Genomic DNA, 15,428 nt, shown 5'->3' on the forward strand with positions numbered 1-15,428 from the left:
ATAAATCAGGATAATGTTTTTCCAGTATCAAACCTTTGTTATTTTGAGGCTTTTAAGTGGTTTTTCCCAGACATCTGTTGGGACTGATTTGGGGAAAGCTGAACCTGCCTAAAACAGAGGTGCAATTTGGGCAATTCCTCAAAGGCCATCCAAACTTACTCTTTATGACTTATATGTGAAGTAGTAGTGAAGATTTTTCTGTTGTCCATCCCTTTTGGGAGAGCAGCAGGTGTCTGAAAAGGGAGTCATAAACCCAGGCTGCTCTCAGCCATACAGGTAGAAGTATGGAAGTGATTTAGTGGAGGGGAAAGCTACACTGGGCTTATACTGACAAAGAGCAGAATTTGGCCTGGGAAACTGATGCTTTGAAGCCCACTCTCATGCAGTGTAGAGGATGGCAGACTTCAGTCTGCTGGTTTCTTGCATCTAAGCCAGAAGTGAAAAGTAAAGATAACAATAGCAGTGCAGGGGAGGAGAGCAAGACAGCACAAATATTCAAGTATTGTATATGTGTACTACACCATACTAAGTAGGCTTTATTAACTTCTTCCCACTTAGATAAAAGGAGTTCTTTCTTCTTCTATGGGAGAAGAATAAGCTGAAGAGATGTTTGTGATGTTTGTGTTTTGTGATGTAACCTTTCCCAATTCAAGTGAAAGCTCGGAATAGTTGTGTACTTGCTTCTAGATGAAGAGTGTCGCCTCAGGAGTATAAATTTTAAAATGCAGGCTGTCTCTCAAGTCTTTTGTAGTGTTTGATCTGCTGCTGAATAGATCACAATTGCAGGAAATACTCCTGAAACCTTTGTAGTTCGAATAATTTTTGCAAGTTTTTTTTCAAAGCAAGTGCTGGTCTATTCTGTAGAAGAAATATATTTTAAAATTCCCTAGTTGGGTAAAGTGCTGTGATGGTTGGAATTTAAGAAATGCTTTAGAGATATGCTCACTGATTATAACTGAAGGGTGACGGCTTCATTCACAACATGTCCTGTCAATCAGTTCCAGCCTTCGAAGGAGACATCCTGCCACTGGATCACCTGTGGGCCCACAGCTCAGTGTGCTGGAGAGTACAAGCAAATGAATCAGTGCTGATTGCAGTAGCTTGTCTGCTCATGCTCTAGGGAAAGCAAAAGGGAGCAAAACCTGCCCTCTTCCCACTAGCTGAAGAGAGAATCTTCCCCTTTCTTTAAGAACTTCCTTGGGAATGAGTGAAATTGCTTGAGTGCTTTGTGACTACAGCTACAGGAGACAGGGTGCAGGGCTGGAATGTGTGCTCTCTCTGAGACCATGTAAGAGGGAACTCATGCTGTTCTTCATGCCAAAGGGTGGCTGGGCCTGCAGTTCTGTGTAGAGGACTTCTTCTAAGAGTAAGAGAAATAGCTATGGTTTAGAGGTTGCTATTTTACATAATCAAGCATTGACTCAACTGCTTGTGTAACTGGTGCATTCTTTGAGAGGAAATTAATTTTTCTCCTTTAATTTTTTCTTGGAGAATATATATTCATGGAATCTGTACAGTAACTTCTGGAGTTTATTTGCACAAAAAATGTACTTAACATTGAAACGTGATTATGATACTCAGACTCTTTTAAATAAAGTATGGTAAAATAACATTGCAGTTCTGGCTGAGACTTTACTATTTAAAATCATCTTTACTGACCTAGAAGAGCCAAGTCTGACCAATATTACTCATTTCTCTGCTGACTTCCAAGCTGATGTGTACCATTCTTCTTGTTAATGTGATATGTCGAGGTCATGTGTTATGTTCTAGTTTTATGTAATGAAGGTAACATTCAGATACCGTCCTTGGAGGTCATTCTATGTAATGAGTTAACACAGAATGGAGAATCCTCCATTACAGAAAGGGACAGGTGGGTTTAGCTAATTCCATGGAGCTTCTGACAGACATAGTGTCTGACAGATTCCTTCATTTTCCGCTCTGTATTAGGATGTGATCAATCTTGCTGTTTTCCTTTGGCATCTCCCAATGTCCCCAGCCAAGTGCATTGTGTAGAATGAATTCTGTATTCAGGAGAAGGCTCCCTAGGCCTGGATAGGCCTTTTTAGTACATGAGAAAATGACTTCCCTTTCTTTGCACTAAGGTGACACTTTTGGCTCTATGTCTTTGTTTTTTGTGTGCTGTTTGCCCATCATCTTTGATTTGATGAGTGCGTAAGTGACGCTTACTTGCACATTTTCCTATTGAGGCGCATGTTATTTATTGCAGTCACTCAGTTTTGTCAAGGTGTCTTTGAGTTATGTAGTAAAAGCAATAAAAACAAACTCGGGCTGTTTACTGTTCCTTCTTACTGTGTAAGATCGAGCAAATAGTTCAGTGCAGTACTCAGCCCTTCTTCCAAATCCTTACTGGAATTAGTGGTATTATTTGACTGAGGATTTCTGGAACTGCAGTCCAAAATTTCAGTTTTGAGAATGTAAATAACAAAGTAGATAGTGGATATTTGTTGTGTAGAGTGACACAGATCTATTATTGTAAATTGTTATTACCTTGTTCAGGAGAATGGGAGGAGAGGCAGATCAGGGCCACATCTCTGATGTGATGTCTAGTTAACATCACCCTCACTGTTCTGCAATTAGAAATAACTTCAATCTTTCCAAATTATGTACTCTAGCTTTTTCTTTCCCTACCCATGGAGTTTTCAATGTCACCATGGATTTGGGAAGCAGAAGAGGATGATGCTGAAAGGGCTGTGTGAACTGGCTGCATTCACGTGTTGCTGATGTCACATTGACTCAGCCCTTAGGCAGCCTCTTACTTTGTCACCTGGAATTGATGCACGTCTGTTGCTGTAGAACTCATATGAACTTCTGGTCTGGCGTGTGCAATGAGCAGATTCTCCAAATAATCCTCATTTATCAGCAAATAGCAACATTCCAGCAGCTCTAACTAGGAACTTCACCAGCCTGGTTAATTCAAACATGAATGAATTTCAGCAAATTTGATTTTCACAGATATGTTCCTGTTGTAGTCTCAAGGCATCTCGTCTATACAAGTAATACTGAGGAATTTTAAAGGAAGGAGAGGAAAAAAAAATACACAATCTATGTTGTACTGAAATTTATTTTTCAAGGCTTTTGCAACAGTTTGTAGATTGTTGTAAACAGAAATTATTTCCAGCTGTTTGTAGACACCAAGGTGGACCTGTGGTTATAGGTTGTAACAGGTCAACACAGACACTTCATTCCTTTCTCTGTAAGCCTCAGTTGTTTTCCCTTTCACTTTTGTCATTGCCAACTGAAAGGCATAAAAATGCAAATCAGAATGCAGCCTGTAGAACTTGCAGGCACTATTTTAGCCTTCATTGGATTTGTGCTAATGCTGATATTTATTTGGTTAATTAAATGTATCTTCATTTCAACTCTCCATTTGTGGAGAAGGAGGGAGACAGTCTCATTTTATTGGTATTCTAAATGAATTGTGCACTGGAACAGCTAATATCTTTCACACAATGCTTTCTCATCATTTCCTTCACTTAGGTGTTCAGCTTAGGGATAATTAAAACAGTTTGCTTTATTTCTAGATAGTGCACAGATACATTTCTTTACCTCTGGAGTGAAACAACTGGACTGATGGTGATGCTTTGTCATTTACAGCTGAGTCTTGGGGGCACTGACTATTCCAATGAGCAAGCAGGAGCTTTGAAGCACCCTAACCTGACCTAGCAACTCATTTGTAGCTGTATAACTCAGTCAGTTCCATGAATATAATATTTTAGGACTAAGAAAGGAAATTAATTGAGACAATTTTAGCATAGCTTTGTTTTGCCCCTTGTTGGATTCTTTGCTCAAGGGTCTTTCTCCCATCCAGAGAAGTTGGGCTTTATGGTCAAATTATCTGTAAATCATGAGTTACAAAATAGAGAAGACAGTTTTTTTTCACTTCAGTACAGTCTCCAGGTGGCCTATATTTTGGAGAAAAGGGAATGCAAATTATTTTCTTTTCAAAAGGGAATTTTAAGCCTATAAGCACAGCAAATTGTTATTCAACTTGTAGCAGGAGGCAAATCTTCACAGGAACAATAACAATATTCACAGGAACAATATTGAAATCAAGCTGCACTGGGGGTATAAGAAAAGAATCCCATCATTTTACTTTAAGCTCTGCCATATAATGACTGACAGCTCCTGACAAAAGCTCTCACAAGGTGGATAATGCAAAAATTAAATGAGCTTAGTCAGGCTGTAGGGACATGGAGTTACCAGTTGTAAGGGCTTGAGGCAGCCCTGCCAAGTTACAGGTTTGGGATGTGGCAACAGGCACAAGACCAATAGCTTTAGGGATAAACAATTTTATCCCTAAATAAATAAAGGCAGATTACTAGTGCAATTATCCAGACTATAACAACAGCAAATTCAGCAATTCACTAATACTGGGCTTCAATCAACATCTGGGTCTCCAAAGATGTACATGGCCATAGCTGGCAGGTATTACGCTATTAGTATGTGATAATTTCTCAAGGTAATCATGCTTTTAGATGTGTATTTTCTTATGTTGAGCTCCCACAGGTACCAACTGGAGTGTGTGTACAACAAATTGGGCTGTGTTAAAATTGCTTTGCATGGAACATTTTGTTGGGGTCTCAAAGGACTTTCCAGAAGATTATCTTGTAAACCAGCTTTTCCCCTATTCTAGTTCACTGCTTTTTCCATAATGTTTCTTGTTTTGGTTCATAGCTTTTTTGATTCACAGTTTTAATTTGATTTACACAGATTTAATTTAATCAAATTTAATTGGTTCACAGCTTTACATTATAAAACACTCAATAACATGTTGTAACAGACTGTCAAGTGGTGAAGTGACCGATGCTCACTGAGTTTTAATAATCTATTTTGCTTGAATTAGCTATGACTTCTCAGGTCGCATTAATCTTTTACTTGTTTGAGGCAAGCCTCACCATATTTATTGTGGTCAGTAAGGCTTTCTACTAGAGAAAGTGTCCTCCCACAATATCTGCATGGAAAATTCCATAGAGGTCCCAAGAACAGACAAAAAATCAGCAACTGTGAAACAACATGAATATGAGTTGGGGGGGGGGGGGGGAGAGGTATTTATCAATGAGTATAAACACCTAGTGGGGGTGGAGGTAAAGGAGATTGAACCACATTCTTGGCCAGAAGTGGCTGAAAGTACTCGGCACTAAATTAAGAGCAGAAAACTCAGCTTAAATGTAGAAAAAAGATGTATTTAATTGAGCACTCTGTGTTTATTTGAACACTGGAAGAGGTTATCCAGTGAGATTCTGGAGTCTCTGTCTGTGGGAATGGTTAAAACCTGGTCAGGAGTGGCCCTGAGCAACCTGCTCAAAGTGGGCGATTTCTGGAGGTCTTTTCTGACCTCTGTGGTTCCTGGATTCCAGGGTGACTGCCTCTTGCCAGTATAAATGTTCTAAGACCAGACAGTTTGGTAGCCTAGTTTATTTATCTCAAGATATGGAATCACTCCAGGAGGAATTAGTCTCCAGTAATCATGAGAATTATGCATGACTGTAAGATTTCATCAGTGTTTATAATGGAGAGAAAAAACATATTACTAACCTGGGAGATTGTAAAGTATAATGTTTAGATCAGCAAGTAAATTACAACTATAATGCCTCCTTTTGAAGTTACTCTTGTCTCTGACTTGGGATACATTACCTTCTTTCTGGTGGCAGTAACTTGGCATTAGACCACCAAAATGTCACCAAGAGGGCAGAATGCAGACTCCTGAAGGTGACCCTTTGACTATGTGGTGCTGACATAGGAGCAGTACCAGGAGCCGAACACTTCGTCTGTTTTTCATGGATGGGGGATCTTAAACAGTCTCTTCCCTTCCACCAAGAGTGTTATGAGGTAGGAAAGAGAATGAAGGGAAAGAATGGGGTGTGATTTTTCACCAAAACACACCGAAATAAGAAAAACCTATTTGGTGACATTCATAACATAAAAGGAATAGTTCTGAAGTTTTGTCAAATATTCTGTATTTTAACAGGACCAGGTCTTCAGGAGGAGTTTTTCATTAGTTTGATTATTTTATTGCAAAAGTAGGTCATTTCCCACTATTTTGCACAGAGCTTAGCAGGATTCATTCCCATAGTAAAAGAGAAGTAATCAATGTTTTGCAGCCATCGCAGCAGTTCTGTTTCATGTTCTTGTATACCAATTATCTTCATACCTGTTCTTGGACTCAGGTACCCAGGGTCATGCAAAAGTGTCACTTCTCAATGATGTGACATCATCTCTTTGTCTAGAAAAGGACACAAGTTGCTTGATGAAATAAGAGAACCTCATGGAAGAGAGAGTATACACTGTGTAACGTGGCCATGTATTCCTGGGAAAAGTGTGTGGCCTTTCCAGATGGCCTGGCAGCACATGGGCTTTGTGCAAGTCTCAAAGGCACATGCCTTTAGCAAGCAAGACAGGCAGAAGTGCTGAGAGCACAAAGTGACACTCCTCTTAATGCCTGAAAATGGCAGTGTGGTATACTCTGCTTGGGATAGCACAAAAGGATTTTTCCTGTAATGTGGGGTCTGAGGGCATGAGACTCTCTGGAGTCAATATATAAGACTTAGCCAGACTGACCATGCTACAAACTGACATATTGGTAGGTATTCATTTCTCCCTAAGGGAATCCATAGGGGATGAGCAGTAGTCCTCACCTCACCATTCCTTGTTTATTGGGTGAGTTGCAATTTCCCCTTTTAAGTGTTTTTCCAAAAAGAGTTCATGCTCCCCAGTTAAAAACTGACTTAATCTCTAAGAAGCTTTAGTTGAGCTTTTAAGATGATCTAATAAAAAAAATCTTTCCCTCTGGAAATGCCCTTCACTGTGGTTGAGAGAGGTTGCAGCTTCTAGAGAAAAATGTCTTTCATACTAAGACAAGAATGGGTCTTTTGGGTAGTTTTCCTCTTCCATAACTGAATAAGGATATGAAGTTACAGATCACAACAACATAAAATGGCATTCCTTTATTTTAAATGAGGTAAAATATGATTTAAGGTGTACCTTAGGTGGCTCTGTGTTACTGGGGGTGGTGGTTTATTTTTGTGATACCCTTACTTTGGGGGGGGGGGGGGGGGGCTGTACATCAGAAGCAGAGCATGCCACCATTTAAAATGAGGTGGTCACCTTTGCTATGCATTTTTATGTAACAGATGACCTTGAGTAATGTCATCCTCATCTGAACTGCAGTGACATCAACATGACAGGGGGTGCTTGTGTTGCTGTTTGCAGCTGGGCAAAGGCGATAAACCTTTCCCAGGCAAGGAGTTCCCTTGGAGGTTTGTTATACTTCCTTTGGAAAATGTGGTTGATGATGTGTTTTTCTGGTGCTGCTGATTGTTTATTTGAAGCTGTAGAGAAATCTACATCCTGAGCTTGCTGAAGGGACTTGGAAAGATGATAAATTCAGTCTTTTAGGCGTTGTGTCTCAGTAATCCTGAGGGACAGTCCAGATCCATTGCAGCGGATCCTTACAAAAAACAAGCATACAAACTTTGAAGCTCTTATCTGAAATTCAGCTGGGAAGTGTTTTTCCTTGTCGTTAATAATGGTCCTGGCATTTTCACTTGCCATCTGTTTTCCTGCTACAGATAACATTAAGCTGCATGCATGTTTTCTTGTGCATTCTCAGTCCTTATTTTGGGCACAGTTTTACTTGATGTTAGCTGAAGCTGTTCCTTAATGATTGGGGAAGCAGAAATTAAATATTTTGGATTAAGCAGGAGAGCATGCGACAGGAGCTGTAGGTACTTAGAGCTGGTCTGTTAGATCAAGGGCACAGTCACAGATGGAAAATTTGCATTGCACACTTTATTTGGCTATTTCAGTCAAAGCTTGTAAAAGCAAACGAGCATAAATGCTATTAAAATTTTGTTTAGAAGGTAAGGTAAGTAAATATTGAAATCAAGTAATCTGGGGAGCTCAAGTGTTTTAATAAGATGAGGTGGAAATGTAATTGGGCCTAGTTTTTCTCATCACTTCAAACCTGAAAAATTACCTTTCATGTTGAACACCCCAAATTTTTGGCAGTTCTGTAAGACACAGGTGCCTATTAGATACCTAAATAAAGGTGCTTCCAACTTTATTAATTGGTGTCCTTTGGCTTTTTGGAATTTGTCCACGTTGCCTGTGCTATAGAGCAGCTCAGGGTGTTGACTCAGAGCAGACACATGCATGGAGGGAACTTGGCAGAACAGTTTGACTCCACACAGACTGTGCTGCTTACCTCCAAAGGAAGAAGCATAGAGAAGTAATAGGACCAGATATCTCTTCATACTGGACCTATTGATGTCTGAAATAAGAGCTGAAGAGAAGAATCTATATTATGGATACAAATTCTGCACATGGTAACCTTGGATGATGAGGATGAAAAATGTGTGCCTACATATGTATCAGAAAGGTGACTGATCTGTGGAAGAACAGGGTTGGTATGTGGCAGATGAAGTCACAGTTGGTGCTTGGGGTGGTGCAGAAAGTGAGGAACAGAGTGTTATGACTAAGGTCACCTGGTTAAACTACAGAGGGAGCCAGTATGTGGCAAATGGGGGTGCACAATAAATACTGTGTGAAGTTAGAGGGTTTAGTGCCACCTCTTTTGCATTTTATATTCTATTTTATGTTAAGCTTTCAGAGGTGAATTTCAGGTTTAGGTTCTCTTATCCTCATTTTGTCTGTATCCTAAATTTAATTTAGCACCACTATCATAAGATAGTAGATTTTTTGAAGAATTATCTCATTAGTCTGCCTTATGATTTACTTAATTTTGTATTTTTGTCTACCAACCTGCAGGTGGGGTTTTTAAAATGAATTCCTTCCTGAGCGTCTGTAATTGGTTTTAGTGACACCTGTTATAAGTCAGCATAGTCACAATAGATCCATTGAAATATTCTGCCTATTTTCATATCAATTTTCTTACAGTTCAGGATGAACACCGGCAGCCTTTGCTCTGGCAGGGCTCATGCTGCATATCTGTGAACTTCTGGAGTAACAACTACAAAGAGGATTGGCCCAATTCAAATGTTGTGTGTTTTTTCCTTTGTGTTTGTTTCATATGGTACAGAGTATCTGTGATTCTACGAGAATGATCTTCTTCCTTCAGTAATCTTATTCTGCATGTTATTCCTCACACCATAGCCATCTTGTTAATTCCAAGTGTCTCTTAGTAAAACTGCTGTATGTAATAGAAATGCTCCTATAATAAAGAAAAAAATTGAAGAAGCTCGGTAAGGGTACCATACCATGTATCATATACCAGTAGTGCATAGAGTAACATGCTGGTTGACATAAGAAAGCATGTAAAGGTATGATCCATTAAAGGAAAAAAAAGCATTTTCCAATACAGTTAGGTTCTAAAACAGAAGAAAAAAAACCCAGCATGTTTCTCCCTTTTCGCAATGTATTGTGAAAAGATTAAAACTTTAAATTTAATGTTTTATAAGAGTGTGGATGTGTCTATAACATTGAAAAAATAAATAATTGAATTACTGTTTCCTTTGTGTGTCTTGATATTGGCCTTGTTTTTACAGGCACTTTTGCATACCTATCACTGTGTTCCCCAAAGCAGTTAAACATGAATTAATGTGATAATTTAATGTGATACTTAAACCATTTGTGCAGGACTTTGTTTCCCAGATCAGTTTCTTAAGGCAGAAAAAGCACTTTTTTTGGTTTGCTTTGTGACTTGACCAAAGCATTTCTGTGGGAGTAAAATATTTTCCAAAGATATTCAGCAAGCTGGTGGTGGTACTGTTCTTTTATTCAGATTGACTTCTTGGCCTGTCCATGGTAAGAGAAAAAATGAGGTCCCAGCTATTCAAAAAGATGATAGTTGTCATTCCCATGGATATCCCTGGAAACATGGGGAAGATCTCTCTGCAACTCATGTCCCCTTGCTCTCCATGACCCCTGGCAACATCCCACAACCAAAGGACATGCCAAGAAGTCAACCACTGATGGGGAGGAAACTCTCACCTTGGTGGAAATGAAGCAAGCAGTCACTGTCACTTTTCTTTTCCTATTTTAAATGTAGAATGAAGAAGGTTTCCTGCAGGAGGGAATGGTGAATAATACAGGTGTTGCTGTGGATCCTGAGAACGAGGCTTACGAAATGCCTCCAGAGGTAAATCTGTTGTGGTGTTTGCTGTGAATGCATGTAAGAGAAAGGCACAGGAGGAGGCTGCATGCTTGAGTTACATGAGCCTGGCCCAGGCTGGTGCTGGGAGCTGCAAGGGCACAGCAGAAACATGGTCTCTTTGGCCAGGATCTGCCAGAGCTATAGTGCTGGTAATCAGAAAATTATTTGCTTTTGATAGTAAGGAAGTTAAATGGGAATTTATTTTCAGTGTTTCAAAACACTTGTGCCTGGCTTTTGAGGAATCCTTTTTTTTTTTTTTTTTGTATGTTTAATAGGGAATGCAGGAAAAACTGCATCTCATAGATGGTTTTAATAGCTTGGCCACTCACCAATGCACCATGCTTTGTGAAGCATGATCTTTAATTAATGCAATTATGAGAGTAAATTATTTTGTTAGTTTATATGATCAAGATATCTACAATGTCTGGCATGATGCACTGTTAGTTGGACTAGCAGTTTTATGATAGCACAGATAATAGGACTGAAAATGAGAAGCATAAAAAATTTAGGCCATGATCCAATAAAAGACTTAAAAGCTTGAGCACAGCATCTTGAATATCACTGAAATTATAGATGCTGCTCATGTGGCCATAGTTAAATACTCCTTTAAATGATTTACTGACTCATATGAGGATCTGCAGCACCTGCTGTGCTGTTCAGCCCAGTAGCAGTATTCCTTCCTCTCCAAGTGAATTGTCATGGGTGGCCTCAGGAGTTCTTGGCAGCATCAGCTGGATGATGTGTTAATCACTGTAAAAGTCTAATTCTTGTCTAAGTACCATGACTTGTAAGGTACAGAATCTGGAAAATATGGCAAAATACAAATACATTTCATATCCTGGTCACATGAGAATCCATAATATTTGGGCATTGAATCCATCAGGAGTAGAAAAAGTAGATAAAATAGGATGTCTTTACCTAAAATACCAGTAGTGTTGATTTCTGCTTTCCCTCAATAGGAAGAGTATCAAGACTATGAACCTGAAGCATGAGAGTTCTTTCCTTTCTATCACCTGAAATCTACTAACTACTAAAGACGTCCCATCCTGTACGAGTGCTGAGTTCCAATTGTGCCCAGTTGTTCAATTTTTTTACAGTTTTTACAGTGTATTTTGAAGTCTTCCATCAGCAATGATTGGATTATCTGTGACTGCATCCACCTTGTTTCAGCATTTCCCTCCTGCTGAAATGAAAGCCGGTTGGCAGGGTCATTGTTGTGCTGTGGATATTGTGGCTTCAAGTTTAAAAGTTAAAAAAGAAAATATTAAATAAAAAACACCTAAGTGTCTACTGCTTATTTCTAATTCTGTACATGTTTTGTTGATAGGCCGTCAGTAATTTGATATCGTTTGATACAGTTTTTGTTTCCTATGACTATTCTTTCTGTGCAGAGATGACTTATTGTGAGAGCTTTATATATATGTGTATGTATTATACATATAAAAAAAGTAATTGAGCATGAACTATGCACCTATAAATATTAGCTGTTGAAATTTTATTGTTTTGTGATGTGTTTTATTAACTTGTGTCTGTAAATAATGGTGTTCAACTGAAGCAAATAAAACGTAACCATTAAAAATTAATTTCTAAATTAGTGATGATTTCTAACACTACCTTTCCCTTCCAAAAGTCCCGGTTGAAGCATTCAAGCTGTGTTGCTTCTTTTGAAGGAATTGGAGGAGCAAAATCAGAAAATATAAGCCCAGTCTGTACAAAAATCATGAAGAAGAAGAAAATCAGAGCTGCTACTGCAGCTGGGTGCAGCTTTGCTGACAGGTAGATTTGTTTGTAGCTAATAAACTTGCTGTTGTAAGAGCAGCCTGAAAGGGAATGAAGCCATGAATATTGGGCTGCAGCAGATGATCAGGAAATCATGAGGCCCTTTGAAGAATTACTGTTCCAAGGTTGTTAAAGTACTGGGATATACAGTGATGGCTTAGTTGCAATGAATTTGTCTTGTATAAAGTCCTATTTTGCAGAAGTACAGTCTACTATCTATTTTTAGACATGTGCTGCCTGGATATTTTTCCATACAGTATAAAGATTTAAATGTGAGATGGTTTTACTTCTATCGTGTTTTATTATTTGTTATTTTGGATCAAGAGTTAGCTGTAACCTGAAGTGGTTTTGTGTTTAAGGTTCTCTAGTCTTGAGTAGCGTTTTGAAGTTGACTTGCAGGTACCCCTTTCAGTGTTCTGGGTAACAAGTAAATATCATTGCCTGGTTTTGAAAGTGGGGAAACTTAGGCACAACCACATAATGCATGTTACTGGTATGCTCAAAAAGACAGACCCAAGAAGGATGAACTCTTAACTTGTTTGTGAACTGAGCTCTTTTCTGGATTTCTGCAACCTTTCTGATACTGTCATGTCCAAGATGAAACAGATCTTTGCAGCTATGTGTCCATTCCATCTGTGGACAGTGGGAGCTGATGATGTAGTACTGTGAGCCAAAGTCACATGAACTTGCTGATTTCATGGTGCTTAGGATACCAGTGCTTCAGTTTCCCATGTCATCCCCCAGTCCCAACCCAATATTTCTTGGGACTTTGATTTATTACAGAAGAATTGCTATCAAGCTCTTTTTATTTTTCTTCAAAGCAATGATCATTTCAGACAACTTTCAGGTATTTTCATCAATAGTTTAATTGCTTAACAGAATCTAAATTCCTGTGATTTTTTTTATTTTCAGAAATCTTTCATGGTAATCTGTAGCAACCCACCAACAGGTGAGTTGAAGTTCTTTCACAGGTGACGTGTCAAAAGATTTTCTTGACCTGGACATGTTTACTGTGAAAAATGAATACCTCAGTTACAAATCTATTGCATGCTTGGAAAATTATACTAGGATGGGGTACAATGTAAGATAGTGCTTTTATATATATGTTAATATTGTTGAAGGATATTTCTGTTATAGGAGAAGGACTTGGAAAGAAAAACTCAGTGCTGTAGTGTGATTTTCCCCCCACAATATGGCAGCAGGGAATCATCCACCAAAAGTAACTGAGCTGAGTCTTGTGCCTGGTACTTCAGAAAATAGCACTGGAAATAGCAGTCTAAACAGAATATGTGTTTCTGTTGCTCATCTTCACTTTCACAACCCAGGTCTTGATTTCTCTATTGCTTCTTTGCCAGGGAATCAATTTAAACTGGTTGCTCACATGCTGCAAGTAAGTAGTGTACTTCTTAAATAAGCTGTGGGGAATGTTATATCATAAAGAACGTAATGAGTTTTTTTTTGAGACTGGTCCCTTTTCTGAACATGTAAGAGTTAATTAATTTATTTAATTGGTAATATCAGCAAATCATTCAGGGTTTTTAGGTCATTTACAATGTACCAAAGGTGGTCAGTTTGGTTCTTCTCTACCTCTTGCAAACACGCCCTCAGATGGCCCCAGAAGTCCATGGGACCCTGGTTACTATGGCAGCACAGTGTGATGCACTGCTCTGGCAACAAGCTGCATTTTAATTAGATTCCTTTAAAGGCTGCCTGACCATCCTTTCCAGGTAAACCAAGTGTCATTGTGTCTTACTTTTTGCAGTGAGATGGATATTGGCATGCAGGTTGCAAATGTCATAACTGTGTTGGGTGCTAAAGCTCAACTAAATAGATTCTGTTGAATTCAATTTTTTAAAAAGTGTTTATGTATTAAAAAATGCTTCTGCTGGTGTGCTAAAAATTTTTTTAAACAATGTCTGCCAAAGCGGAATATAACTCGGAGCTCTTTTTTTCTAAGCACTTGGATTTTAACTCAAAGCAAAAGCAATCTTCTATTGTCTGATTAAGAGTTAATATTGAGCCTCACCATATCCTACTCCTCCAGGGGAAAAACACATGTTGCTTTTTTGTTCTATTTTGACAACTGTAATTGGTCTTGTAATGGTTCCTAATTAAACACATTGTAATAATGCTTTTATTACTGTAAATCATATTGTTAATACTTGTGTTGCATTAATTTTACATAATGAATTTCAAGTGTTTCCTCTCCCCTCCAAAGACTTTTCTTCATTCCCTCAAGACAGCTGAAGGGAAATTAAGGTAAATTTCAATGTCATAAACTTAAAGAAAAGTAATGTGCCTGTATCTCTACAGGCAGCACAAATTTTATTCATCCTGCTTTTCATAGCATGGACAGTCTAGGCCCAGGGATGCTCATGTGGAAGAATCAGACATGGACAGTGGGTCAAACAGCTGCAGCAAACTCCAAGTTGAGACCACCTCCTACAAGAACTGGGAAAGTGGAAGATCTACAGCTGTCCATTTAAAGGCTGAGCTAATTCCAGGAGCACAATGAAAGACAGGTACAGAATATCTGCCTACACTTATTCATAAAATCCTAATCTACAAAATAGGACTACTTAATTGCTCCTAAGATTTGATCCAAAGTTCACTGAAATCTGTGAAAATATTCCTATTGGCTTCACATAGGTGTGTTAGGACAGCTATAGTTCCAGTATACATTTGATCTTCTTGTACAGATTGTGTGGCAGTCTGCACTGACATGGTGAGTTTCCACTTCTTCTGCATGTTTTTTTCAGAGGAAATAACTGCTGAAACCCTTGGTTCTAGTTTCCTGAGGCAGTGGCTATGCAGTGCTTTTTGTTTTGTCAGGCAGATGATACGTGATGGAGGTGATGCTCCCTGATCCCTAACTTGCTGAAAGTAAAGGAAGTTTTTTGCAAAGTATCTGTGAATAGCAAAAGTAGCAGAAAAGCAGAGATAGATATCTTGATAATCCCACAGTTTAGTCCTTACCAGGCTTTTTCAGCATAGCTTTGTTTTATATGCTGGCAAAATATACCTCAAGTGCTGGGTTTGAATGGGGTGGTTGCCCTTAAGTATTGCAGCCTTAATTACTCTTTAAGGTAACTTAAAAAGTTAATCCAAACATTAATCCAAACTAACTCTTTGTGTTCTGCTCTGAAATAGCTTAGGAGGTAAGTGGGAGAAAACAGGTGCTTCCCGGTTAGTGGTTTTGGTTTCCAGTTTTTAGACTTTTAACTAAATTATCTGGTAACTTTTTGGCCCCTAGCTTGAGGCTTTCAATACTACTGAAAAAGACACTAATAATGAACTTCACAGGGTATGGTCATTCTGCTTGGATGTATGAAGTTCTGAAATAATAGCATGAGTTTTCACACAAGCAGGCCTGCCTGTGACTTGTAATAACCAAATGCAAATGACATCTTAGCCTTTAGTGTCTCTATGAAGCACCTTTAATGGAAATATCATCTGCTTAAATGCAGATATAAACAACTTTTCTCCAGCCTGCCTGACATTTAACATGTAACTCGGA

At 38.7% G+C, this 15,428-nt stretch overlaps 1 protein-coding gene across 4 annotated transcripts in view; it reads left to right on the forward strand.

The window, feature by feature from the left end:
* Positions 1-11,715, forward strand: part of SNCA (synuclein alpha) — a 65,248-nt gene extending 53,533 nt beyond the window's left edge. For 3 of the 4 annotated variants that reach the window (XM_072927784.1, XM_012573354.5, XM_030270208.4), the window contains exons 5-6: positions 10,028-10,117; positions 11,092-11,715. In XM_072927784.1, the coding sequence (XP_072783885.1) occupies positions 10,028-10,117; positions 11,092-11,124 (123 nt within the window). In that variant the 3' untranslated portion in view covers positions 11,125-11,715. 4 annotated transcript variants of the gene reach the window in all.
* Positions 11,716-15,428: the final 3,713 nt, after the last annotated feature.

This window comes from Taeniopygia guttata, chromosome 4 (genome assembly GCF_048771995.1).
Source record: "Taeniopygia guttata chromosome 4, bTaeGut7.mat, whole genome shotgun sequence".
Lineage (NCBI taxonomy): Eukaryota > Metazoa > Chordata > Aves > Passeriformes > Estrildidae > Taeniopygia > Taeniopygia guttata.